The sequence below is a fragment of the Atractosteus spatula genome, chromosome 17 (assembly GCF_055471065.1).
Source record: "Atractosteus spatula isolate fAtrSpa1 chromosome 17, fAtrSpa1.hap1, whole genome shotgun sequence".
In the NCBI taxonomy this organism is placed as follows: domain Eukaryota; kingdom Metazoa; phylum Chordata; class Actinopteri; order Semionotiformes; family Lepisosteidae; genus Atractosteus; species Atractosteus spatula.
The window spans coordinates 13540912-13567456 of record NC_142722.1 but is presented as its reverse complement, the minus strand read 5'-3'; the positions used below and the strand labels follow the sequence as shown (position 1 = coordinate 13567456).

The 26545-nt window shown below is 42.0% G+C and overlaps 2 protein-coding genes across 6 annotated transcripts in view; both read left to right on the top strand.

Moving 5' to 3' along the window:
• The window catches only part of LOC148819176 (breakpoint cluster region protein-like), a 117397-nt gene extending 95019 nt beyond the window's left edge, over positions 1-22378 (top strand). The window contains exons 11-23 of one of the 4 annotated variants that reach the window (XM_088935928.1): positions 189-308; positions 880-955; positions 1704-1808; positions 2627-2701; positions 3725-3822; positions 4109-4240; positions 10713-10772; positions 11341-11450; positions 13188-13327; positions 13996-14130; positions 15264-15369; positions 15794-15956; positions 16798-22378. In XM_088935928.1, the coding sequence (XP_088792054.1) occupies positions 189-308; positions 880-955; positions 1704-1808; positions 2627-2701; positions 3725-3822; positions 4109-4240; positions 10713-10772; positions 11341-11450; positions 13188-13327; positions 13996-14130; positions 15264-15369; positions 15794-15956; positions 16798-16887 (1410 nt within the window). In that variant the 3' untranslated portion in view covers positions 16888-22378. Of the gene's footprint in view, positions 1-188; positions 309-879; positions 956-1700; positions 1809-2626; positions 2702-3724; positions 3823-4108; positions 4241-10712; positions 10773-11340; positions 11451-13187; positions 13328-13995; positions 14131-15191; positions 15370-15793; positions 15957-16797 lie in introns of all 4 variants that reach the window. The other 3 variants (XM_088935926.1, XM_088935927.1, XM_088935925.1) reach the window with 3 other exon arrangements.
• A 1650-nt stretch (positions 22379-24028) lies between these two features.
• The window catches only part of specc1la (sperm antigen with calponin homology and coiled-coil domains 1-like a), a 69373-nt gene continuing 66856 nt past the window's right edge, over positions 24029-26545 (top strand). For both annotated transcript variants that reach the window (XM_088936116.1, XM_088936115.1), the window contains exon 1: positions 24029-24243. The gene's annotated coding sequence lies outside the window, so the exon portion shown is untranslated. The remainder of the gene's footprint in view (positions 24244-26545) is intronic.

Genomic DNA, 26545 nt, shown 5'->3' with positions numbered 1-26545 from the left:
AGGAAAAAATAAGTCGCCCTTTCCACAATATCTGTAACCAGGCTCGATTCCCGCAAGAGAGAGATTGGGTTGCGATGCAAGGACCTCCAGCAGATAGCATTTACAGGATCAGTACATCAAAGCAATGTGAAAGACGCCGAGAACTGGTGCACAGCTCACTGCATCCCGATTTGTTCTCTCATCCACAGAGGGCTAACAAAGGGATAAAGGTGATTGAGAGGTTGAAAAAGAAGCTCTCAGAACAGGAATCTCTGCTGCTGCTCATGTCACCCAACATGGCCTTCAGAGTACACAACAGGAACGGCAAGGTGAGTTTTTTTTGTTCAGACAGGCATCACACACACCTTCGTGTTCATCAGTCCTCTGTCGGACACAAGGTGGACCTGGACAAAGCTGTGCGGCTCCAGTTACCAGCAGGTAGTCCTGTTGGAAGTTCTAACAAGTATGTTTTTCATACCTTTGTTTACGTTCAGTTCAAGCCCTGAACCAGGTATCTCTTGTCTATAGTTACAAAGTTCTTACAGAATGTTTAAGTGGGCATCATTCCAGGTGGAATGGGCATCATTCCAGCCTCTGGAGCTCTGTGACGCATGGGAATACTGAAAGGTTAAATGAAATATGAATTCTCTCTTCCTCGTGGTGCATTTTGGCCTAGATGAATGGGGGATGGATTATAGTTTTATTGTTTTACATCAGTTAAGAATCCCCCCCTTACTACAACAACTGTGTTTTATGTAATTAACAATAAAAAGACAATCAATGCATTTTTACGATTGAACAGTAGGAGCCGATCAGACATGTATCGGTCCAAGTGAGATCTGATTCTGACTTGAAGGGGCTTGTGAAAGTGAACGAGTCCCTTTTATTTTTCATCTTTAGAGCTACATGTTCTTGATCTCTTCTGACTATGAACGCGCAGAATGGAGAGAAATCATCCGGGAGCAACAAAAGAAATGTAGGTGTCTCTTATAAAACTGTACTGTGGAAAATATCTGTCCTGAATGGCTGTATTCAGTACTGTGCTGTATTGTTATAGTATGTTATGTTACAGCACATACTGTCGTAAATATGGTTCAACTTTCAATCACAAAGAAAACATGTTACGGCTCAGGAACGTATATTAAAGGATATTAAATGCAATATGAATGTTTAAAAAGTAATGTGAAAATATTGTGAAAGTGCTATATGATCATCCAGATCAACTATCTAATTTAAAAAGGGTTTATTCCACAGAATTTAAGATTCCTGGAGCATACTTTTTTATGAGCTCAGAGCACACTCTGAGCTATGTCATTTTTTAAAAACGTCTGTTTTGAATATATTCTATCTTGGTATGTATAGTTTTTAAAAGCTTTTCAAGCCAATTTGATTAACAGACAACATTGCTGCTGCACTTTATTTTACTGCCTTTGTAAATAGAATTCAGCCACATTAGCACAAGCAGCCTTGATGAAGACGATGTGCTGCTTGTATAACACCAAGCACAATGTGAAGCAGCCACAAACACACTGTGCAGACATACTGTAGATACCAAAACAAAAGTGTCATTTCTAGCAAGGATGTGGAGGCATTGTGGGAAAATTGGACAACACCCACTGTGAGGATGCAAGTTTTAATCCTTTTGGGTTCTGCAGATTATATGTAGGAAGAGTGAAGTACAGTGGCTCCTCACACGCATTTTGTCTTTGCCAATGCCAAAGCAGGTTTCAAGAGTTTTTCCTTGACCTCGGTGGAGCTGCAGATGCTGACGAATTCGTGCGTGAAGTTGCAGACGGTGCACAACGTCCCACTGACGATAAACAAAGAAGGTAGGAGCATCTCCCCCTGTGCTCTGGGAATCTCGAGCGGGCCCATTTAAAAGCAACAGCCTTCAGGCTTTTGCTGAGTCAGGTTGTTGCATTTCATTGCCCTTAAGGAGAGACACCGAGACGTGACTGGGTCTCTGCAGTCGTCCATTATTGTTACGGTGGACAGAAACTCACAGATGGACACGCACACAAAGTACCGCACACAAAACTAGATGGCTTTCTGGATGTGTACAAGAGTCCAGATCTTGTATATTTTTTGTATCTTTTGCTTTGTTTAACAGAACTCCCCATTAACTGTGCATACACTCACTGTGACAGATGTCACAGTATATATGTTATTACCAAATCATAAGTCATGCTTGTATGTGATTTGGTGTTGCTCTTCTCCTTCACCATCTGGTTGCAAGGTAACAGACCTCATGGCCCAGAGTCTTAACGGGGGAAAAAATTATTTTAGTAAAATAAAGAAAAGATTCACAAATTTAGATTTTTGACACAATGATTATAATAGTACTATAATAATAATATAATAGTTCATCTTTAAGATGATACAGGAAAGCAAAATGTAAAGTCCTTTATCACAAACTTTAAAAGCTAATTATAAAGAACGGGGTTGGTGTCAACATCTGTTGTTCTTCTGATACCAACTCTACATAATGCATTAGCTGTAGGTTTTTATTAGGAATTCTTCAAAGCGAAGAGCATTCAGCCAGCAATTTGTTTATACTCCACTCTGAAATACCGTTGGCTAGTGTCTTGATTTGTTGTATAGCGGTACAGTCCTGATCTGCATTCAGAGTCTCTCTTTCTTTGGTTAGATGACGAATCTCCTGGACTCTATGGGTTTTTGAATGTAATCGTCCACTCCGCCTCAGGGCTCAAGCAGAGCTTAAGTAAGTAGCTTCCCCCTCTTTGGAAGATCTTGGCTCCCTTCAGACCACCATTCTGCATGATTACATTTTTAATATTTAAATATGCGTTGTATTTGCTACAGTGGTATAGAGACATATTTGTAAGAAAGGTTTCACCTTGCCTGTTTGTGAATCATAAAAAAACATTTTTTCTTCCCGAATGGTAGAAATTCATTCACCTGAAGGTCTCACTCAGCTCTTGATGGATCCCAGGAGGTGTGTCACAGTAGCATGGCCTTGCTTGACCCAAGAAGCCCAAGGGATTTTGTGTACAGGAGTACCTCCTGTTTCTGAGCCAAACTGCATTTTTAATTTCCACTTCCTCTTCTGGGTCCTTGGGTCCAAAACTGTATATCCCCATACCTAGTTAACAGGCACCTGTTGTAATATCATGTCATATAAAAAAATCGAATGATCTCCTGCTGTCAGCTAGTACGTTATTCTACTGTCCTCCAGGTCCCTGGTTCACACAGGAGCTCAGCAGGCCGACAGCTGTGATTTAACTGCTGGTTTGTGGAAACAGCTGTCTGCCCTGGGATTATAGCGGCACACTTGTAATGTTCCAGTGTATGGCCTTGTACTTTATTACAGCGTTGGGCAACGTGGGTTTCCGCAGAACACACACATGTCCGGTGCGGTCTTGGAACCTTTCCACCATTTTAGTTTCTACAGTTAAGCCCACATTTAAGGAACCCAAAGCTTCAGGAGCTGGAAGACTATTGCAGCCTTTTTTTTTTGTTAGACAAATAACTAATAACAGAGCACGTGTTATTATCTGTGAGTAAAGAAGCATTAGTTTTGCAATTCATTTGCCTGTCTGGTCCGCCTAATCCCACAAAGGGAACATTATTATAATGGTTATTTTTACATTTTGCTTTAGAACACCACAAATCTTTAACAAGCGGTTGGAAGGGCTACGCAGCGAATAGACCAAACGTCAGCCCTTGTACGGTACGAGCTGTGTTGATAACCCTCAGCCTCTGTCCTGTTTGTTCCATTACCCAGACCTCTACTGTACATTGGAAGTTGACTCCTTCGGCTATTTTGTGAATAAAGCGAAGACGCGAGTATACAGGGATACAACAGAACCTAACTGGAATGAGGTGAGCAATAACAGGCCTGAGGAGCAGAAATCGGCTCTGCTGCACAGAGAATTGTGAAATGATTTCAGCATGGTTACACCTCTCCTTGCCTTTGCATAGTCTTGCAGTCACTATGCTGTGATTTCCCACAGTCATTGCAGTTACTTATTATTTGCATATTTCTGTCTGAAACTTTACCTTTGTTTCCTTGTACCTGGCCTAACATTCTCCGTCTGTGTTACAGTACATTAGAGGTGTTTTGCTGTGAATTTCCTGACATTCTGGTTCTGCTCGTGTTTCCCTTAAGGAATTTGAGATTGAGCTGGAGGGATCCCAGACGTTGAGGTTACTCTGCTATGAGAAGTGTTACAACAAAACCAAGCTCAACAAAGAAGATGGTGAAAACACAGACCGAATCATGGGCAAAGGCCAAATTCAGGTAAGGACGAACAGAAACAAGCCTGAAGATGAAGTGGCTTCTTTCAGTCAAATCTCAGTCACACAAGCAACCGAACCAAGGAAACATAATAGGCTTCAGGCAAAACATGTTCACAGTGTGCTTTAGCAGGAAGTGGTTCTGTGGTATGAGGTACTGTATGGTATGAGTCAGATTTAAATCATAAAACAACCCACATCATGTCTTAGGCTAGACCATTGAAACAATCCCTGATCTGAAACTTCTTACATCATCTCTTAGAGCAGCAAAGATAAAGGAGAGATTCATGTTCAGATCTCAGAACAAAGCTCTTCTACAATGACTCAGTTTTTATCCCTGAATGGTCTTTTTTTAGGGGTGTTGTTAATTACTATCTTGGTGAAAACAAATGGTCGTTTAGTTGAATCATTAAGACTGGTCTGAAAATGACGTTGCATGTTATTGCTGTCTAAGCAAGGTGACTGCAGCACAGCATCTATTGAAACCAGTGCTGAACCCAGGCACAGAGGCGGGAGATTTGCTGTCTGTTCATGTGTGCTTATGCGAGCAATGCAATATGAGGTAGTTCCCTTCTTTTTTCAGGACCAGACATAATATAATGTTCTCCCCAGACAAGGTGTCACTCGTTCAGTTCTTGTGTAGAACCGAAGTGACAGCAGGTTCTTTTATTCAGTAACGGCTGCAGATTTATGGACAAGCAGGTTGGAGATGAGTGCTGAGGAGGCCTTTGATCAGCGGTCCGCACAGGAACCGGAACTGTCCCTTTCTCCGTAGCAGTTATTTTGTACTGCAGCCCGAGGGGGGGAAAGAAATGTGACATGTAGCGGGGATGGGCTCGTGTAGCAGTGATTCTCATCGCCTTTGAAGCTCGAGTGTGCCAGTACTAGACTTGTCAGCTTCTGTCCCTTGGGAGTTCTTTAACTATACAAAGTCCTAGTCAGGCCGTCTGCCAGCATCTTCCTCACAACAGAGCTCTTTTTACTCGGAGGCATGTGCGGATACACATTCCTTATACCTGAAGGCAGTTAATGTATATAGTAATATAATGTATCTAGTATGCGTTGTGAAAGGGGGCAGTCTTAACCCAACTTTTTTATGAGCCAGTCATCATGATATCAGGCAACAGGATGATATCGGGAAGATTTATTGTAAACAAAACTCTGTTACATCATATTACGCTGCTCTGCTATGATTACTGCATTTCATAATTATAAATTATATATAATAAAACAATGTTATATGGTTTTATAATTGTGGTCGTAACAGTCCATCCAACTGATGCAAAAGAAGTGCTGTGAGGGGTGAAGTCTCTCGTCTGGTAATTCATTTCATGCCGTGTGGAAAACAAAAAGGGAAGAACCCTTTTCTGGCACGTCTCTGTGTCACTTTAGCAGGCATTTGTCATGGGAATGATAAAGTCTGAGGGATTATGGGGTACAGTGATAGCACAAGTAAAACAGCAATTGAAAGGAGTCTAGCCTATGAATGAGAGACCCTGACTTGGCTGGTCACATGGCCTGGAGACAGGGCATGGCACTGTTGTGTAGCACATGGTCTTGGCCCAGATGTCAGTGTGGGTATTAACAGGCCTCAGAGCTTGTTGCTATAGTGATTCCTGGATCTGTCGCCTGTTTGCCAGCACTCTAAAGCTTTAGAGTAGTAACTGCAGATTATTAAAGTTTTTAAATATGAATGAAGGATAAAAAAATTTAAAACGCCACTTGTGTGTGCCTGTTTTTTTTGTGTGTGGCTTTTCTTCTGTCTTGTATTGTTGTGCTCTGTTCATAACTAAAGAACACAACATTATAGCTATCGTAGCATTAAATCAACATTTCAATGAGTGGTATCAGAAAGACTGTATTAGAGTAGAATTTGAGCTTTAACCAAACTAATCCTGATGCTGTTAGAATCATTATTAAAAAAAGGGCTTAATCAATACTCAGCAGCTGGAATTTGTGGTGCGTTCTCCAAACTGTTTGGAGAGTACAGTTCTTTTAGAGTTGTAGTGATTTATTGAGTGAAGGGAGAGCTGTGCTACATTCTTTGCTTGTACTTTACTGTTTTATATTAACTGTATTTCTCCAGTTGAGAGAAGAAAAACATTTGTTTCCCCAATATATTTGGTTGGAACCCTGCATCGCTTTGAATTCAAAGAACAAATATCAGATCATTACATTTCTTAATACTTCCCAGTTTCCATTCAAAAACAGCATTATGAGCAACATGAAGTGTGGTAGAGTGGTACAGTTAAATTAAATAACCTTGTCTGAAACCAAGCAGAACTGAATAATTAATGTCACAGTTATATGAACACATAATACATTAAGGAACATTAATAAATATTACTTTCTGAATAAAAGAACTGTTGCATGTGAACTATGTTAAATATTTGTTAAGTATTTATGTGGTTTCATAACTGCCTTTGATTGAAATCTCTGAATTCGAAATCTTCCTTGAGTTTATGAACATGTACAGTATGTAAATGTTCTACTTCGTTTGTCCTGACGTCCTTTGTAATACATTGCAGGAACATTGATCGTTGGTTATAGTTTTGGTTTAGCGGCTCAGACCAGGTTGTGAAACCTGACTGCTGCCACCACAGCTCTCTGAGCCTTGATGAAGGGATTACTGTGGTGTTAATTATCCCAGGGAAACAGCACTGCTCTGGTCAGTGTGCTCGGCTGTGTGGAGCTCGTGGGGAGAGGAGCATCGCCGCTCTGAGCTCATGCGGGCGGGCTGGGGATTAGGAGAGAAGAGGCGAGGAGAGAGGGAGAGGAGCTAGCCGAGGCAGCAAGCAGGGAATGTTGCTTTTCCGTTGGGAAGACCCCAGCGTCTGGGGAAGAAGAGGAAGTCCCTGAATCGGCGCTGCGGCTGGGTTTCTCTTGATTGGGCCTCCCAGCAGCTGCTCGTGCTCAGGGAGCTGGAAGGTTCCTGGGATTTAAAGGGGACGGGCGTTAATCCGTGGCTCCCATCTGGATCCTGGGACAAAAGCTGTGTCCGTGTCTGTTCAGGCCGGCTCTCAGGGATGACGCTTGCCGGCGAGCGTGTGGTGTTTCGCTGCCCAAGCTGGAGACCCCTGTGTCTCTACAGTGTGAGCGAGAGGAGTCCAGCTCTCATAGAAGACCAGTGAAAAGAGGGAAGCTAGTGGGTCCGTCCACTCCTCCTCAGCTGCTTGTCCATCAGGGAAGAAAGGCTCCAATGCTGGAATAAAAAGAAAATTACGGGAGAGCGATCTTGGTTTGGAGAGAGCCACTCCTTTGTTGTGGTGATTCTTTTTGCTGGGCTTCGCTGCGGGTATAAAGAATCGTGCCCATAGAGGATGACAGGAGTGCGGCTAACCGACAGCTCCCTAGAGGAGACCTGTTCTCAGTTCCGGGGCAGTTGCATGGTCGAGGGCGAGGAGGCCGGCGCGGTGAAGAAACAGCCCCACGCAGGGGCCACTCTGTGGGGTCGTGTGCGCAGTAGACTGCTCAGACAGAAGGTAAATCGGTTTGTGTCTTTACTCATCCTGCTCTCAGAGGGCTTCTGCGTGATGAGTATAATCAATGAGTGCAGCAAAGAATTTCACATGAACTGTTTAACTGCAAAGTGGATCTAAAACCTAAAGTATGTAGTATATGCTGTACCCGGTACCTGAGCAGGGGAACAGTGGTGTAGATGATAAAACTCTTCATAGTGTGTAAATCACACTGCTGTCTGTGTGTAGACACAGAACAGTCTTTACAAGTACTGAATTTCCCACCTGGCTGTGTTTTGGTATAAATGTTGTGGGGAAAAAAGCATTATTCTGCAGGAAATACTACACTGCAGCAGTGTTGAGTGATTTCCATATTGCTGAGTAGTGAAAGCAAAGTGGCTGAAGGTTGGCAACTGATATAATTATATTATCGGATGGGAACAGCTTTGGCACTGTGGTGGTGTGTGGCTCCCTGGGTTCGTTTCCAGACCTGGGGTTCTGTCTGCGTGGAGTTTGTCAGTATGTTCTCTCCATGTTTGCATGGGTTTCCTCTGGGTGCTCCAGGTTCCTCCCACAGTCCAAACGTCTGCTGGTACTTTAATAAGTTTCTGGGGTGAGTGTGTGCTTGTTTGTGACCGTGTGCCCTGCAGTGGACCGGCTTCCCATCCTGGGTGTACCCTGCCTTGTGCCCGTTGCTTGCTGAGACCCTGAGACCCACAACCCTGAGTTAGAGGAAAAGGGTGCATGGGAGGTGGATGAATGAATGGGGACACAAATGCCTTGGGGGTTCACTTCAGGCCTCTCTTTTCACCTAATTCATGACTTCATGTTACAGAATAGATGGCTGAGCTTTTGCACCATCCATCCATTGTCAGAGTGCTGCTTGTGTCATGGTAATAAGAAGCAGTACTGCCAGTATTATCCTAACAGCATCAGACCTTGTTGCCTTTGTGTTAGGATAAAATAAGCTGGCAAGGGTGAATAAAGTGCATAACATCATTCTTTAAATCAAGTGACAGATCACTGAATTATAGTCTTAATGTAAAAAGACTGTAAGGCAATCAGTGCTGCATTTTCCTTTGAAAAATTCCAGTCCTGAAGGTTTTAACAAGGTTGTACATACTAAAAGATTTCCGAGATAATGTTTTTGTCGGCTGCAGTGAACAGCTGCAAGTCTAGTGGTTAAATGCTTGAGCAAATATTTGAATTCTCTTTCATGGGACTTATGACAAGTATGATTATACAGATAACCTACATGAATTCTCGTTCATCAGGATTCTTTTTTATTTCCCAGTGAGAAACACATTTAATTGCAATTTGAGCGAGTGTAATTGAGGCCTGGGCTCCCACAGCCCTTGCTGAAGGGATTCTGGGTTAATCTGGGCAGCTAACTGGGGCAGAGGGATCAGTAGCCTAAGCTCATTGCTACTGTACATCCAGCCCATTCACCTGCACTTCGCAGTGCCAGAGAGTGGCAGGTTGAAAAGGGATGGTGGAGACTGCACCAAGAGAAGAGCTTTCTCCTGACTCTCATTTCTCCTGGCTCTCATTGTTTTTTTGTACTGTATTTCTTTATATTCATTAACTTGTATACACCTCCTCTTGATGGACTAATATTAAAAGCACACAAAACTGAAAGTGATTCTTCATACAGACAGGTGGAACCAAACTAAATTGCACATCATCTCAATTATTTATTGAGACCAATTCTGATTAAATCCACAGTTCCAGTGATTAAAAACAATCATCGTGTACTGAATGTGGTCAGACCCCAGATTCTAATGTACTTCTGAGCACCTAATCTGCACAGACAATGTGAACATGACCATCAGACCTACCTAACCTTGTACCGCAAGACCTTCTCCTTGAGCACAGGGAGTTTGTTACTGAGAGACCTGGCAGGTTGATGCTCTTATAACCCTGTCTTGTACCTGTTACACTGGTGTGTTAGTACCAGATTCTCTTATATGAATCTGTTCATGTCTTGTCATTGATATTGCAGGGGCAGCCACTAACAAAACTTTTATTTTTGGTGAGCAGCTGTTTCTATGGAAAGGTTTTTTCTCAGCCAGTGTTGTGCCCCACTGACTTTGGGGAAAGAGACACGATGTGATATTCCTACCTCAGAAACAACATTCTCTGTGTATTTGTGTAATGTAAATAATGGAGGGGAAAGCAGATGGATTCCTAGCCGAGGAGCGCTTGCTGTGAAAGATGGTGTTTGCTGTAGATAATGGAGATGGAAAAGGACTCACACCTCATCTCTCCAGACAAACCTCTATAAGGGTTTGTTTGCTGGTGGTCTGGAAATTCAAAAGCCAGCAAGGCTGACACTACACCAGGAGGAAAATGAAACACAAAGAAGCACATGCACAGCTCTGCTTGAATGATGATCACACATCAGATGGGTTAAGATATAAACTGCCATTCCAGTGCAGGGGTAAAACAGATAACAGCCATGCTCAAAAGGAACAAGTAAAGGTTTATTCCATGCTGAAAAGAAAAGAAACAACGTTTCGGCTGTGGAGCCTTCTTCGGGAGTCGTACGTTGTGTTGCGTTTCTTTTCTTCTCTTCTCAGCAGGGAATAAATCTTTACTTGTTCCTTTGCAGACTACGCATGCTGACGCAGCTCCCTACTTGAACTACTTAACATGCTCAAAAGGAGACTTACTGTCTTACAGTACTAAAGCCAGTTTCTTCTAATCAGTCTGTACCACCGGGGTCGCATTTCATTCTCTCATCTATTTGTCAGTTTTATCTCATTGCAGCGGTCAATAAAAAGCAGATTTCTACTGTATTTACAAAGCTCCTCCTGTTTTTCCCCTATTTCAAAAAGAAATATTGACATGGAGTCCTACATTATTAATAAGATAAATGATGCTGTAAAGCAGAAATGCTTTATGTTGATTTTTTAATAGTTTTTACTGCTGCCTGTGTCAAATGTCACGGAGGGTTTCTAAAAGAGCATGGTTTTCAGTTGTTCTCCATGAGTGACTCTCCCTTCCTCTTTTATTCAGCTGGATCCCCAGAGTCTGCAGGGCAAAGACTGGCAGAGAACAGTGATATCCATGAATGGGGTGAGTCACCTGAGCAGACCTGACATTTAACGTGCTCACCAGGTGAAAGCCCATATATGGAGGGCAGCTTGAGTCCTGTAGTACAAGGCATCGCTGGAATCTGGGTTATGTCATTAGCTGACTGCATTGGGATTCCTGAATGGAAACCTAGCCAGCTGCTGTAGGTTTAGGTGGGATTGAAGGGGTCCGGAATCCCTTGACCTGCCACAGAGCTGGCCAGGAATCGTGAGCTTCGAGCATTATCAGCAAGAGCTGCATCCATCCCCCAGATGATGCCAAAATCTGCTGTTTTCACTGTGCAATGATGTCATTTAGAGAAGTGCAGGGTGGCTGTGTGAATGGTGGTCTCAGCTCTTACGTCCTGGCATGAGGGCTGTAGCTCCAAATCAGGCAAAGTAACAGCCTGTGATTTTGGAAACTGTGAGATATTTAAAGAAAAAGAACTTGGAAAGTTACAATTCAGATTTTTTTTTAAACGGAGAGGTGGTCATTTTCAGGAACTAACAAGTTGAAATCAGTGGTTTGTTTAAATTATTTCTGACTATAAAAACAACCATCTTTTGTTTAGATTGAAGTTAAACTGTCCATGAAGTTCACCAGTCGGGAATTTAGCTTGAAGAGAATGCCCTCACGGAAGCAGACAGGTGTCTTTGGAGTTAAAATCGCCGTAGTGACCAAGTAAGTAAAACCCAAAAGAAACTTCAGACACCAGAATCAAAATAGCTCATTTTGGAGGCTCAGGTGCCAAAGTACCACGTTTGATGTGTTACTTCTATAAAGGAACTTGGTAACTGGCCACAATTGGTTGGTTATAAAGTGACCTTATACCCAAATGGAAGTTGGTCAATATTGTCTCAGACCTCAAGAGAAAACAAAGATGTGTGCTAATACAGTCACCAGCATTTACAACCATGGGTTGTTTAATTGAAATTAAAAAGCTTAATTCTTGAGGCTGGTCAGTCACTGAACTCATATCAGTGGTACAGTACATTTCTCAAGCCACACTGGTGTGTGTGGCAGGTTTTCTGAGCTTCTCATCCTGTTATCCTATTAGTATCCCAGTGTCACTCACCACACACTGAGAGTTAGTTGGGGGTTAATGACAGAAGAAATACTAAATTCCCACTTTTTTAAGCTGTTTTGTATTTTTTCATGTTTTTCAGTAACCAGTTAATGGCCAATAAGAACGTAAAGGCACACTATAAATATTAATCACAGAATCGCTAAATGTGTAGTAACCTCTTCACTATGCCTTAATCATATCTATTTCTCTTTTCTGTTGAAGAATATTTTTTATTGACATCTTACACAATGACAGAGCCAACTGATTTTAAATGCAGACACATTTTGATGTAAAAAACTTTCAGGAATGGGACTGTAGTCATACAGTAAGCTTTGACTATACAATTCTGCAGTGCTGGTATCCTTTATGAAAGGTTTATGCATTGTTGTTTTTCTCCGTGCTCAAGGTCCTCTCGTATATACGCACTTAATTTTCTGAGTGTGGTATAATAATATGCAGTAAAGCATAGCTTTCCAGGCACTAGCAGATGGAGTGGCACCATAAAGCTTCACTGAAACACTGGTTCAATAGCAGTAACACACATGGGTTTATATCATTCTCAGCAAGGACGCAGAGGCTGAATTCAATTAACATTAATACCAGGTAATAAGGTTTTGTTCAGGAAGGATCCCTGTGGAAGGTTTGTTTATTTAGTTCTTCTGGAGGCTTCATCCAGAAGAACTGAAGGCTAGTTTGCCGAGTGGGCTAGACGAAAAGATATGTAACCAGTACATTCAGATTAACATGTCCTTGTTTCAGGTTATCATCATGAAAAGAACAGTACTATATAATTCATCCACAGGGAGTACGAGACCCTGGAAATTATTACCCATTCAAGAATGATTCTCACAGTTTGAGTTAATAATTGCTCATCTGCAGTCATAAAATTGTAATTGTTCTGAAGTGTGTTTAATAACCTGCTTCAATATGTATTGTAAACATTCTGTAACGCGCTGTAAAACATGTTCTGTAAACTCACCAGTGCTGATCGGGAATCTCCTTAAATATGCCCACTCCATGATCAAAATGGGCTTTGACTGAGTATTTTTCACACCAGTATTTTTTTTTATGAGTAACAGGACCATGATCTGAACTTCAGCTGACCTGAGTATCTTCAGACTGAAACACAAGCTTACACAGGCACCACACAAATACACAAAAACACTGCTGTGCTCGTGTCATTTCCCCCACACTGTCTGTTCACCTCTGGTGGTGGACCGTTAGCTTGATTCCTTTGCTCTAGCATTTACCAGGGCCAGGCGCAGTCCAAACCGGCCTTTCACATGCGGAACAGGATGAGGAGTTTGTAGACCTGCATGGAGTGGTGAGGCTGTGTCTGTTCCTCTCCCCAGACGAGAGAGGTCGAAGGTGCCGTACATTGTGAGGCAGTGCGTGGAGGAGATTGAGAGACGAGGCATGGAGGAAGTGGGCATCTACAGGGTGTCGGGGGTGGCCACGGACATTCAGGCCTTAAAAGCAGCTTTTGATGCCAGTAAGTAGTGTCTTCTTCTTTCTGGGCTCCATGACTCTGCAGAAGATTGTCCAGTGCTGCATGAGGCATCCCACCTACAGCAATATCACTCTGCAACTCACAACTGGCAACCTGCTGAAGCTCAGCAGGAGTGAGCCTGGTCAGTACCTGGATGGGAGACCTCCTGGGAAAAACTAAGGTTGCTTCTGGAAGAGGCCAGTAGGGGGTGCTCACCCTGTAGTCTGTGTGGGTCCTAATGCCCCAGTATAGTGACGGGGACACTACACTGTAAAAAGGTGTCGTCCTTCGGATGAGATGTAAAACCGAGGTCCTAACTCTCTGTGGTCATTAAAAATCCCAGGATGTTTCTCGAAAAGAGTAGGGGTGTAACCCTGTAACCCTGGCATCCTGGCCAAATTGCCCAATAGCACATAATAATCATGGCCTCCTAATAATCCCTATCTATGAATTGGCTTCATTACTCTGCTCTCCTCCCCATTGAGAGCTGGTGTGTGGGGAGCGTTCTGGTGCACTCTGGCTGCCGTCCCATCATCCAGGTGGATGCGCACATTGGTGGTGGTGGAGAGACTGGACTGTAGAGATTGCTGCACAGGACACAATTCCACCCCCAGCACACTGGGCACTTTACTCCCTGTGGGTCTCAGCCCTTCCTCCCTGTGTGTGCGCAGACAACAAGGACGTGTCCGTCATGATGAGCGAGATGGATGTGAACGCCATCGCAGGCACCCTGAAGCTGTATTTCCGGGAGCTCCCCGAGCCTCTCTTCACTGACGAGCTGTATCCCAACTTCGCTGGAGGGATCGGTGAGTCCCTGCGGCCTGCCTGTCCATTTCTCCCGCAGCGGGTCACTAAAGGCAACAGACAAACTCGGGGTTAGCCAGAGACACCTGACTGGTTCAGTGTTGGTAGATCAGATTTAAGCCACAATGGCTCACTGGACCACAACGTATCCTTGTTTCCGTGGCATAACTGTACTAAAAACACTCCCTCTGGAATGGGACAGCAGTCCATCACAGAGCCTACCCCCAGGATATGCTGCTGGGTGACTGGAGCAGCTGGGGTAAAGCACCTCACTCAGGCTACAGCAGCAGTATCCGCAGTAGGGACTTGAACCTGCAACCCACCAGTCATGAGCCAAGAGGCTTATCCACTATGCCACCCAGCTCCCACCAACAACTAAGACTTATATATACAGTAAGACCATTTAGATATAATGTGATATTTTGAGTTTGAGCTTTTTATTTGAAATTTTGTCTTTGCCAATGCTGTTGTGCATACAGACAGAAACCAATGTTGTACCCACAGAATCTAGGAAAAACTGGAAATTGTTTATTTTAATTTTAGATATTTAGATAGTATATTTCATCCATCTCTGCTGCCTGCCTCAGTCTGTATATCAATCATATGTATTTAATCATTGTTTTTCATAGTAGATAATATTCACTGTAGTGTACATTTTAAGTTTTAACAATTACATATTTGATTAAGCTTGTGTAAAATATTAAATAGATGGATAGATACTTTATTGATCCCGTGAGGGAAATTGCAGAAATATACAGTTATAGGCAATTAACTCTTAGACCAAAAGAAAAGTTACAGACAAGAAGAGGCCATTCAGCCCATGTAGTTCATTTGGTAGTTAATACAGTAACTGATCCAAGGATCTCATCCAGCTGTTTTTCCTGTTTTCACACTTTTCAACTTGATTCAATGATACAGCATTTTTTAAACTGGTCAGCATTAAAATGTTCAGTTCTTTGTTTTTGTGCCTTTAAAGAGTTTTAATGATGTTCATTAAGAGTTTTGCATACGTGATAAATATCAGGAGTACTTTTCAGATTTTTGGGATTTTCACTTACTGTAGGACTGGAAAATCAAGCTGATGGTCACATCTCTGCTCGGGACCCCATCTCACTCTATCCTTCCTCTCCTCCAGCCCTGTCTGACAGCGTGGCCAAGGAGAGCTGCATGCTAAACCTGCTCTTGTCATTACCAGAGCCAAACCTCGTCACTTTCCTCTTCTTACTGGACCACTTAAAGAGGTAAAGTGCTCCTGCCGAATCTTCATGTCACGGGTTCTTAAATCTATTCGGAAATGTTCTTAAAATTCTTAAAATCTGTTTAAATCTGCTAAATACACGAGCTGTGCTTCAGTCTTGGCATTGATCTCTGTGTGCATTACCGTGAAACAGTTTGTAGAGTCACGATAATCCATTAATAAGGTGTCATCACAGAGGGTGGATCTTAAACTACCGATGTCTCTAGTCTTTAGAAACAGGCCTTCCCCAAATCAGCGATGGAGATACCTGCTGAAGAGTGCACTGCAAAATACTGTATAATGCTAGGAGTCTAAAATTACTATGCAAAATTTGTGCTACATTCATTGACAAGGCTGGGGCAATGTACATCCAGAACGTCATGATTTGATTTTCTGACATTCGTAGCCTTTCTCTTCCTTCCCTTCAGAGTGGCTGAAAAGGAAGGCATCAATAAGATGTCTCTCCACAATCTGGCCACAGTCTTTGGACCTACCTTGCTCCGCCCCTCTGAGAAAGACAGCAAGATTCCAGCCAATCCCACGCAGCCAATTACTATGAGTGACAGCTGGTCACTGGAGGTCATGTCACAGGTACCTGTGCTTTTTTTCTGCTTATATTTTTTTCCACAGTGATTCACAGTAAAAACCTACTTCAAGCTACAGTGAAATGTGAGACTCCTAGCTGAATATTGCTAGCCCTAGCCCAGTTCACCTGCCTGTAGGTCTTGTTAGGTTTCTAGAGTGAACTAGTGACGTCTGAGCAGGAGTGCTAGACCTGTTGCTGGTTGGGCCCTGTCAGTCCACTTTGTTCTACAGATTAGCCAGATGCTGTAGACTAAACATGTTCAGCCAGTTAACTTAATCCTTTGTTACCAGGTCACTTTCCGGAAGAACCTACAGTTAACTCAAGAACTGCTCTGTACACATTTGTAGGGAGGCAAGTACTCACAGTTCAGGTCAGCAAAGGTCTGAAAAGAGTGTTAGTCCTTGTATACGGAAAAAGGCCATTTCCGGAGAGCAAACAGAAACACACTGAAGTAATGTAGTGCTCTGCTCTTGAAGGGTTTTTATAATCTATGTACAGTCTTGGTCAGTCTCTTATGTCACCATACTTTACCCACGTAAAGATGACCTTTGTTAATACGTACTGTAGTACAGTGGCTGCTTGACAATGTTTACTCCCGCCTTCCGATTGCTCTGAAATGTCACATGCTCTCTCCACACAACAGGTGTCTCTCTTCCTCAGCACACAAATCAAACCATATTTTTGGGTACCTATTTTGCTTCTTTTCTGGCCGGGATTGTGAAGCTTGTGATATGAGGTAATATTTTCAGGAGTGAGGGGCAGATTGCACGAATGGTACAGGTGTTCCAATGCGCTGTATTCACCTGGAGTGATTTTCTCTTATTCTCTCTCTCTTTCTGTGAACAGGTCCAGGTTTTACTGTATTTCCTTCAGTTGGAAACTATCCCCACACCAGACAGCAAACGGCAGAGCATCCTCTTTTCGACTGAGGTGTAGCCCAGCTCTCTGAATCCCACTCCCCTGTGTGTGACCTCCAGCCATCTGGAACTTTCACAAGACAGAAAAGAGGACGCTTGTGTGAGATTTCTATGGCTGTCGGGCCAGTGTGGTCTGCAGCTGACTGTGCAAGGTGAAGAAATTTAAGGACCTGACGTCTGTGTGTCACATAACCACCAGAGGGCGCTAGTGACACAGGAACGAGATGAGAAGTTTGACACAGCATTGCTTTGAGTGTGCGTCATTTTACCGATCCTCAGTTCATGTCTTGTCTGACACCAGTACATTTAGAAAATCAGTACTTAGGAAACTATTTCTTTCATTTCAGACGTCTACACCTCTGTCGGACATAGGTCTGAGTTCACGTCTTGAAGTGTAGACAGACTAAACGTACATTTAATTTTGAAATCGGAAATGGCAGTAGGAGAATACGAGCATCACTGTTCTTTTCAGAGCTGTCGCACACTTATAAGCTGTCCACAAGTGCTCATATTATGATGTTTTCTTTGAGTAATTTTGATTATTCACTTTTCTTGCTTCGGTAGCTGTGTCTGTATATTATATATCCAATCTTGTATTGGAGGGCAGATTATTCAGTCATGAGCGTTCACACTTGGCCTTTTATTTTCTAGTGAACTACCTTTCACTAGAAATGCCGGTGAAGGAGTGAAGAGGCTTTAGAGCCGAACCTGAGAGGCAGACAGTGCAGCTTTGTGATAGTTCGAACATGGTCTTGGATACCTGATCGGTGGAGTGTTCTTAAAGTGCTGGAGCTACTGCTTTTCTTAGGTCACTGTTAAAGCTTGCTTAAAATTACACTTTGTGTCCCATTCCAGCAGACAAAAATTCCAAGTGGTTAACGAAGTGAGAGACTTAAAGCATACATGTACATCTGTGGAGTGATATACAGTATAAAGCTGAAATATCACTCAGCGTAAGAGTTCTGTCAGAGCTTCTCTCTGAAAGACAGTCCCGTATGGGACTCCTAGCCAACAAACAGGAGCTACAATCAGAAGTTTACATGCTGTTTTGTTTGCTAGGGAATGAGTAACGCAGGGCCTGTGAGGACTTTAGCTCTGCACTGAAGAGCTGCATTTATTTCCTTTGCAAAGCAGGATTACTGTGAAAGAAGCATCCTAGTGTACTGTTGCTTTGTAGTTAATGACAGGTGTTTACTGTGTCTGTACCGTTTAGGTGTCCTTTTCTTAATTTAATGGAGTAACTTATGTTAAAATAAATTATTTCACTGTGCCAGGTGACTGACAGGAAAAACAAATCAGGTGAAAGTTTGGTTTAATGTTTTCAGATTTCTGTTATCATTATCGTATTATTTCAGCTTCTTCAATATTTGCCCCATGATATTGACAGCTTATTATTAGATTTCATTAGAAGCACAGCTTTTAAACACACATATGTATATAATTTGAAACCCGTGCTTATTCGTTTTATTTAAATACTGCATTACCTTCCTTACTGCCGTTTAGGAAACAGAGGTGAAAGTATGTAATTGTCTCTTATTCATAAAGTAAAAAATGAATTATCCCACACGGGGCTCTTATTTTATTTGGTACAAACACATGGATAATAATGCAAAACTAATAAGAATATTGTTTATAAGGTTAATTACATCATTTATAATTAAAAAAATAATCATACAAAAAATTACAAATAACTCTACTGACTAAATGTGATTTTTAAATTGATGAAAAATAATCTTCTAAACGTGACTTTTCACAAAATCTGCTCCCTGTGGCGAATTTGTATTTAAGAAAATCCCAGGACAGATCACTAGAGATTAGAAAGTTAACTCCTTGCTTAGCCAAAAGAATATTTTGTCAAACTCTTAAGCATACTGGGCACAGTGTTGCCTGTGATTTACTGTAGTGTTTTAGCTATGCAGTACAATCCGTAGTTGAATTTGAATGGTTCAGGTCCTGCTAGGCCCTGCTGGGACGCAGTATCTGTGCGGCCCAAGTGTGACACCTTTCTCATTTCTGTCTTCAACGTGGTGTCCTACTTTGATGAAGGGTACAGCTACATTTCCCATACCCTGAGAGGTGAGGCTCATTCAGCCAGTGCAAGCTGCTTGTAAACTGGGATAATTTTTCTGTTGTTGCTGCTGCTGTTACTGCCGACCACAGTGTGTTTCCTTTCATATGGTATGTTGCTGAGTATTCCAAGTGATAGGTGCATTAGCATTGCCTGTTGCATTAGACCAGGGGGGATAAGAGGCAGTGTTGGATGCCTGCGTCCCGCTATTTGGAACTTGTCAGTTTTTTAAATTTAATAAATAATTACACACATTTACTCTATGTTTCCAAATCTGGTTCCTGTGGCAAATTTGTTTAAAAAAATTCCCGGGACAGATCACTACTTCACTGGAGATTAGAAGGTTAACCCCTTGCTTGGCCAAAATAATATTTTGTGAAACTCTTAAGCAGACTGGGCACAGCGTTGCCTGTGATTTACTGTAGTGTTTTTCCTATGCAATACAATCCGTAGTTGAATTAGGCGATTATTTTGTGCCATACTCTGCAGATCTGAGACCTCATGTTTTACCATCGCCGTGATCATAGAAAATAATTCCTGGCCACACACCTTCAGGGTATAAAAACTGTAAGTAATTGAAGCCATCTGCCAAGCTGGATCGTTTCTATGATGTGAACTGCTTTGACAAGTAAGAACTTTTTAGCAATATTATCAATATGTGACAAGAAAGTACAATATTCAATCTACATAATTTCACCTTAAGAGAGGTTTTTTACACTTGGCTGCTTTCATTGCAGGGATGCTTGTTATTTTCTTGCTGCCTTTTCCTGTTTCTCACAGCTCCGAGTATCTGTAATATTTTTTTTTTTTGGAGGAGCAGTCTGCTACCCTCAATAGCAATATCTTAAATGTGCCAATTTGCTTTCCCATGCTTGGTTCAAATGACGTTCTAGAACATTTCAGATTACGGGCCGTGTCGTCAAGAAGAAAAACAAGAAACGTTCTCTTAATTATTTTGTTACTAATTAAAACATGTGAAGATGTCAATATTACAAGGATAATACCTGTAGTAATTATTTAACATGCAGGCATGTTGATTTAAATTGTTTTTTTTTTATTGCCTTTTCCTGATTTAGTTTTTCTTGTGGTTACTTAACCCATACATAATTTCTGATTTATGCTTTGTTACCCAAAGCTGGATATTTTGGGCAGGACATATGAGTTAAATAATGTTAAGTCATATTTGTAAATGCGGACAAAAACTGGCAACCCTAGATACTGTCCTGTTGGTAATGGTGTGAGATCCCTGGTGATGTGCAGTGAAGTTGTACTAATAGACAATTCTGCCTTTTTTCCTCTGTATGCCTATTCTTCAAACACCAGCTCACCACCTACAGAGGGCTTGTCCTGTATGCGTCCTAGTTAATAGGGAATAGGGGCAGCCTGTCACCATCATCTTTTGGAAATGAAAAGTTTTGAGTGCTACTGAAGGGATGGAACACCATCTATTGAAATACTGCTTGAGAATCTAAACATTGAAGGAAATGTGTAATGCGAATATTTATTCTCCATGTGACAAGGAAGGACAGATCAGACATGATCTTGGAACTTTTTATATTACCTTGAAGGCTTTGGTTTAAAATATACTTACATGACTTATTGGCCTAATAACTTCTCTTCTCTATACTTTGCTCCTTCAAGAGTACAGATTGCCTAGTATACCTCTAATTGCTTTCTTTTTGGAAGTCAGTGGCTTGAACAATGTTCAGATTATCATTTAATTTATTTTTAGTGTTCCTTTAGCCTGTTCATCAGTGTTCTAGTACTGAAGATTAATGCCTGCAATTTAGGTTGCTAATTAAACTCATTCGTGTAACTGATTTTTATTTTTACAGAGAGGGGTATTAGCTGAAATTGAGTAATATCATGCCTGCTGTGCTATGCATTCCCCCCTAGCTTCAGTGCACAATGGCTGGGTAAGGTGGGATCGGCTGGCCTGGGCTCTTGGGTCTCAGCTACACATTGACCCCTCTGGCCTCCCAGGCCCTTACAGGCATGTGGTGCTGCTGGTGAGGGACGCTCCTCTCCTCCAATCAGAGGCTGAGCAGGGTGGTTCGATGGGCTGGGGGGGTGGGAGGAGCCTGCCTACACTTCCTCTTCCTCCTCTCACCACGGACTTGAGGTTCGTAGCTGTGAGCTGAGATGTTTAAAAACACACAACTGGCAAATATCCAAATCCAAAAGCGTTGGGTTTATATTTCAAATTACAAAAAAGAAATTGAATAATCTGAGGTCCTGCCACCACCTGCCATCACCAAGAACAGCAAAAGTGTGCTTCATCACATTGTTAATTGTTGCAAAGGCCCTGACAGATAGCATTTAGGGCACTCCTTCATGCCTCTGATGCAATTCTTCTAAAAGTTCAAATGAGCTGTTTAAATGCTTCTTAATAAACAGATGAACATGGAAAAAACAACTATGCAGGAAATGGAAAGGACTGCCAATAAAGACATGGCATGACTATTTGAAATTTCTATTCTATTATATTTCATTGGAGATTATTCAGTTCTGTGCTCCACTCTGCTTTTATACAGTACAGTCTAGCTTTCAGTATTTAGAATGATTTTTAACAACCACCAACAGTCAGGCGCAGCTGAACTGCTGTTAGAGAATTGCTTTAGCGGTACACTGTGAAGGCAGTCCTTCAGCTTCACCCACCTCTGTAGAGATAAAAACCAAATGTCCACCCTCATTTTTACTCCTTTGTTCAGTCAAAATCCGTTAGACTCCGTTTTGCCTCTGCATTTCACTGGCAAACCTTTATAGTATTAGAAAATAGAAATTTTTGTCATTCCAGTTACCTAAAGAGGGCAAGATACACAGTCTTCTCAGATCTAGAGAGACATGCAAATCTTTGAAGCATCTTAGAATTACTTTACTACCAGCAAAAGATTTTGAAAGCCCAAGCTGATTTAAAAAAAACAATTGTGGTGGCCTGGAGAATAAAATGAAAAACCTTTGAGATTCATTCAGGTTTGTGGGCACAGCCATCATCCAGAGAAACTGCAAGTATTCAGGGTTATGGGTTAATTTATTGAGATGCTAATCAAATTAGTAATATTAAAATATAATGTGTAGGAGAAAAAAAACGACTTTGATTGATTGTCAGATAAATGCAAATCTGTGTTTTTGCTTTCTGTGTTAAGGATGCTCTTGTAGTCAGTGGCCCAGGTCCTTCTGTTATCTTCATGTAAATGGTTATTTCAGACGTTTCATACTTTATGTTAAAGCTCTGCTATCTGAAGAGATGGGACATACCGGCCAGCTAAGGAGATAAAAGATTAGCTTAATTTTTTATTTCCTTTTTTTGTTAATCTTGTGTTCTAATCAAGTAGCTGTAAAAAGGGATACTGTATTCAGAAGACAAAAAAAAAGTTCTGAAGGCATTTGTAGCCACTGTTTGTACACAAAATGTTAAATAAAAACTCCTGTATCTATGTAACTCTGACACTGGGTCTCTTTCATTCATCTGACCACTTTTTTCACAAAACCCTTCCCTGCTGCTCCGGCTCTCCAGCTCAGAACAAGAGAATGGGAAGCTGGAAGAGTGACAAACCGAACAAGAGCCCTAGGCCAAGTTCAGTTTCAAATTTCCATTTCATGGAAAAAATGCGTTCTTTGGTTTATTGACAAAGCTGCTGCCAGTCCGCAAGAAACATTATCCACAGATGAACACTACAAGAAAATTCATAATACGGCTCAGGCCATCAAAGTAGCGTTTTGAATTGAATTCTCAAAGTATTGCGTGTTCTTAAAAAATACGACAGGATTTAACTGGAAATCCTACTAGCAAGGTGTACGTGTTTGTCCGAATGCCTGAATTAATTTTACCCTGAGGAACAGAACATCTGGACATGAGGAATAATCTCAAAATTTTGGGGTGTCATGGTGCCACAGTGATTAGTACTGCTGCCCCACAACACTTGGGCTCCGGGTTCAATTCCAGACCAGAAGTGCTATTTGTGTGGAGCTTGTATGTTCTGTGTTCGCAGTTAGAAGATGGATGGATGTTTGATTTTTCAGAAATCTGTTTTCTTAGTGAATTGAATGGGTCCAACAGTGTTAAAGCACGTTGAAAGCTCCATAATTCAGCAATCAGACCTCACTTTACACGTGCACGTTATTGATAGTAGCTTACAAAAGTTTGTGCGCAAGAGGTTTGATGGCGCAGGATGATGACAACTGCACATGTCTTTTACATTTTTTTAAGGTAAGAGTCCACAAGCAGGTGCTTTTAAGGAGTAACAGCTTCCATCTGTGTTCATCATAATCAGAGAGGTATGTTGTTAGAAAAGAGCCTTTCCACATCGTACAGTCAAATCTTAACAGAACAGCTACAGATCAAAGCTAAATAACTCCTGCTGTGTTTTCTTCAAAGTATTCAGTTTGAGACATCCCACGTAGTTTTTTTCACAGCTATCAGTCTAGAGATCAATCCAATCCCACCCCATGTATACTGTATGTACGCTAGCCCCCAAAGTGCCTCAGTGCAATTCTACATACAATAAAAACTAACTTTTAAGTTTTTTAACTTTTAAAGCTAGACATACAGTACTGCAGGGTAATGAAAATCTTCTCTAGGATTTGAAAATCGTAAGTCGAATAGACCTCTTGAACGGCTTTCATTATCTGGGATTTAAAATGTAAAAAATCGTTTCTGCTGTATATACTGTGCTCCTCGTTTCGTGCACTGAATTCCTTTTAGTGACTTTGGCACCTGTGACCTGCAAACTGATGCTGTAAACATGGGTGCTCACAGTACTTCCTTAAGGGTTTTTGCATCTTTTATCTTTTCTTCAAGTAAAATGAGCTCCGCAAACAGAGATTCAAATGGAAGTGGAAAATTATATAAATAAAACTGCAACGGCATGGACCTTAAGGCGGAAGCAGTGAGATCGGGATCGTCCTTCATCGTGGAATTGCAGAAGTCAGCTCTTTTTTTAAATTGGCGAATGCGTAAGTACAGCGAGGTTGTACAGCTGGGAACACAAAGGATGCTGGAAGGAAACCTACCCACCTCCCATTCAGTCAATATCCCACAGTTCCAAGCGATCCTAGCGGATCCCAGAGCGAGAGGACGCTCTAGCAGCGAGGAGTGTTCTGTGCTTTCGCTGTCAAGGCAGTCCTGTCCTGAGGGCGCAGGGCTTGGGTTGGGGCTGTCGATGTTCGTGCGAGGTAACAACTGGATACCCACTCAACAGTCACGGATTGACGTCTCCAGCAGGGAACCTACGAGGGAATCCTAACACGGGACTCCTCTATCAGCGTGCGATCCATTTTCGTACGGGGAAAGGAGCAAGTCCCAAGGTAAGACGGCAGAGGAGGAACACGCATCGAGGTGGTTTTAATAGATTTCTTCTGGCTGCGTACGGCTCACAGAGAAGCTCTGATGGGTTTGGTTGTAGTCTCACATGCGCTTGTTGTTACATATTGCTGGCACGCTTACGAAAACGGATGCTTTCGTTGTCGTCGTTGTTGTTGTTGTTGTTGTTGTTTTTACACACTACGCGCATTTAAAAGTCTGCGGTGGGGAGACTGGTGTTTTAGCTCGTTCTCCATTAGTGCAGCATGCTGGTGAACAGCTGTATCGCGTTTGTGTTATTCCAGCAGGGTCGTCGTCGCTGCCGTCTGCTCAGTCCCCCCTGTCCGGTTACTCGTGACCGACGGCTGCTTGCACTGCTAGCGGATTATAAACACTGCTTTGCAGTAAGCGGAACAGTGTTGGGGTGTGATGGCTTTGTTGGTCAATGTGTTCCCGATTCATAACGATGCAATTCCTTGTTTTCTGCTCTCGCAGTAGGGGGGGGGGGGTCTTTTAGTTTTAGCACGGGCGTTGTTGTGCCTTTACTCGCTGAACTGAGGCTCAGTTCCTTTGTGGTAATTACAGTGCTTGAGACCAGAAATGACTTTCTTTTTTTTCCAGTTAAGTGGTGGGCATAGTGAATGCTTACACAGACAATCCGCGGGCAATGCAATATGCGACTTCTAATGCTTATAGCACACGCATCCCTAAGTTAGGCATAAAACAAAGACCAAGAAATTTAAGATTTACACAATTTTTATGCAAATAACCTGTAACACAAAGTACTTTTACTAGTGCTACCGCGGTCTGATTTATGGATTTGCCTCACTATAGCTGAAGCAAATTAGGTTGCGTCACTGACTGCTCATTAATCAACCCCAAATTTAAGGATGACAATGACAAGAGGCCATTCTTATTCAGGCAGTTAGTAGCTAATTGAGCCTTGGGTCTCACCCAGCCTTTTACTGAAAGACACGTTTCAGACTCCCACAACCCTTTGTGTAAAGAATCTCCTCTAATTCGCAGTTTTCAAATGCACTTCACAGTAGTTTCTAATTGTGGCCTCAGGTTTGTGTTTCTGCTAACATCCTCCCAAAATATTAGTTATTAATGCAGATAATCTCTGAAATCTATTACAGCTGTGCGTATGAAATTCATATGTAGGCTTTTATTCATTTTCTCACACAACAGTTAGCCCATTAGGCTTGAATGTCTTTTAAATTTTGGTTCACAGTAACTGATATAAATATTGGCACCATTCATTTGAAATAAAAAGTTGTTCATAGATAATAACTGATAATAAACGCTATTTGTTTATTAGTGGTTAGTATTGCTGCCCCTCAGGACTGTGGCCCTCGGTTCAGCTCTGCACCTGGGATATTGAATGTGTTCTCCCTGTGTTTGTGTGGGTTTCCTCCGGGTGCTCCCGTTTCCCCCCGCAGTCCAAAGACTTACTGGTAGGTCAATTGGCGTCTGGGAAAAATGGCCCTGGTGCGAGAGTGTGAGTGTCTGTGTGTGCCTGAGATGGCCTTGCGTCCAGTCCAGGGCCTATCCCTCCTAGTGCCTGTTACTTTCTGAGATGAGCTCCAGTTCCCCGCAGCCCTGATTTGGATGAAGCTGTTAGAAAATGGATGTATTTTACGCAGTGCTTAATTAATGATGAGACCTCTTCCAAAGTAATTGCATGTGCAAAAAGGCAGATTTAAGAAATAAGTACTAACACCATTTTAGTTTATGCACTGCTACAAGCAATCTTAATGACCACTTTCTAGGATGAGTGAGTGTTGAATTAATACAAACATATATTGGTAATGAAGTGTGGTTATAACAGTATTTCATACACTTAATTAATTAGAGAATACCATTGTAAATTCTGTGTGACTGTACAAGGGAATCTGAAAACAATTTTCAAATGATTTCTTTCCTTTAGAGTTTGTAATCATTTTTGATCAAGGTCAAAACGTTGCCTTTGTGCAATATAGAGTAGCTTTCTCTGTGTTTAACGTTGCTTAATGTGGAGGATTTATTTTCATTCTTTTCTCTCGCTGTTCCATATCTTGATGGTCTGTTTGGGGGTTTTTTATTGGATGGTTGCTTGTGAAGCTTATGCCAGTTGGAATCTGAAAAGGCACACGCACTACTCGTCGGGATAGCTTGTTTTATCTGAGCTCGGTGTTGCTGTTTCATCTGTGCAGCGACAGTGAGTTGGCAGAGGCCTGCATGGAACAGGGTCAGGCTCAGTGGCTGAGAGGCTGGGAAGGTTTGGAAGCACTTTCTCTCCACTCTAACATGTAGCATTTTCCCTAT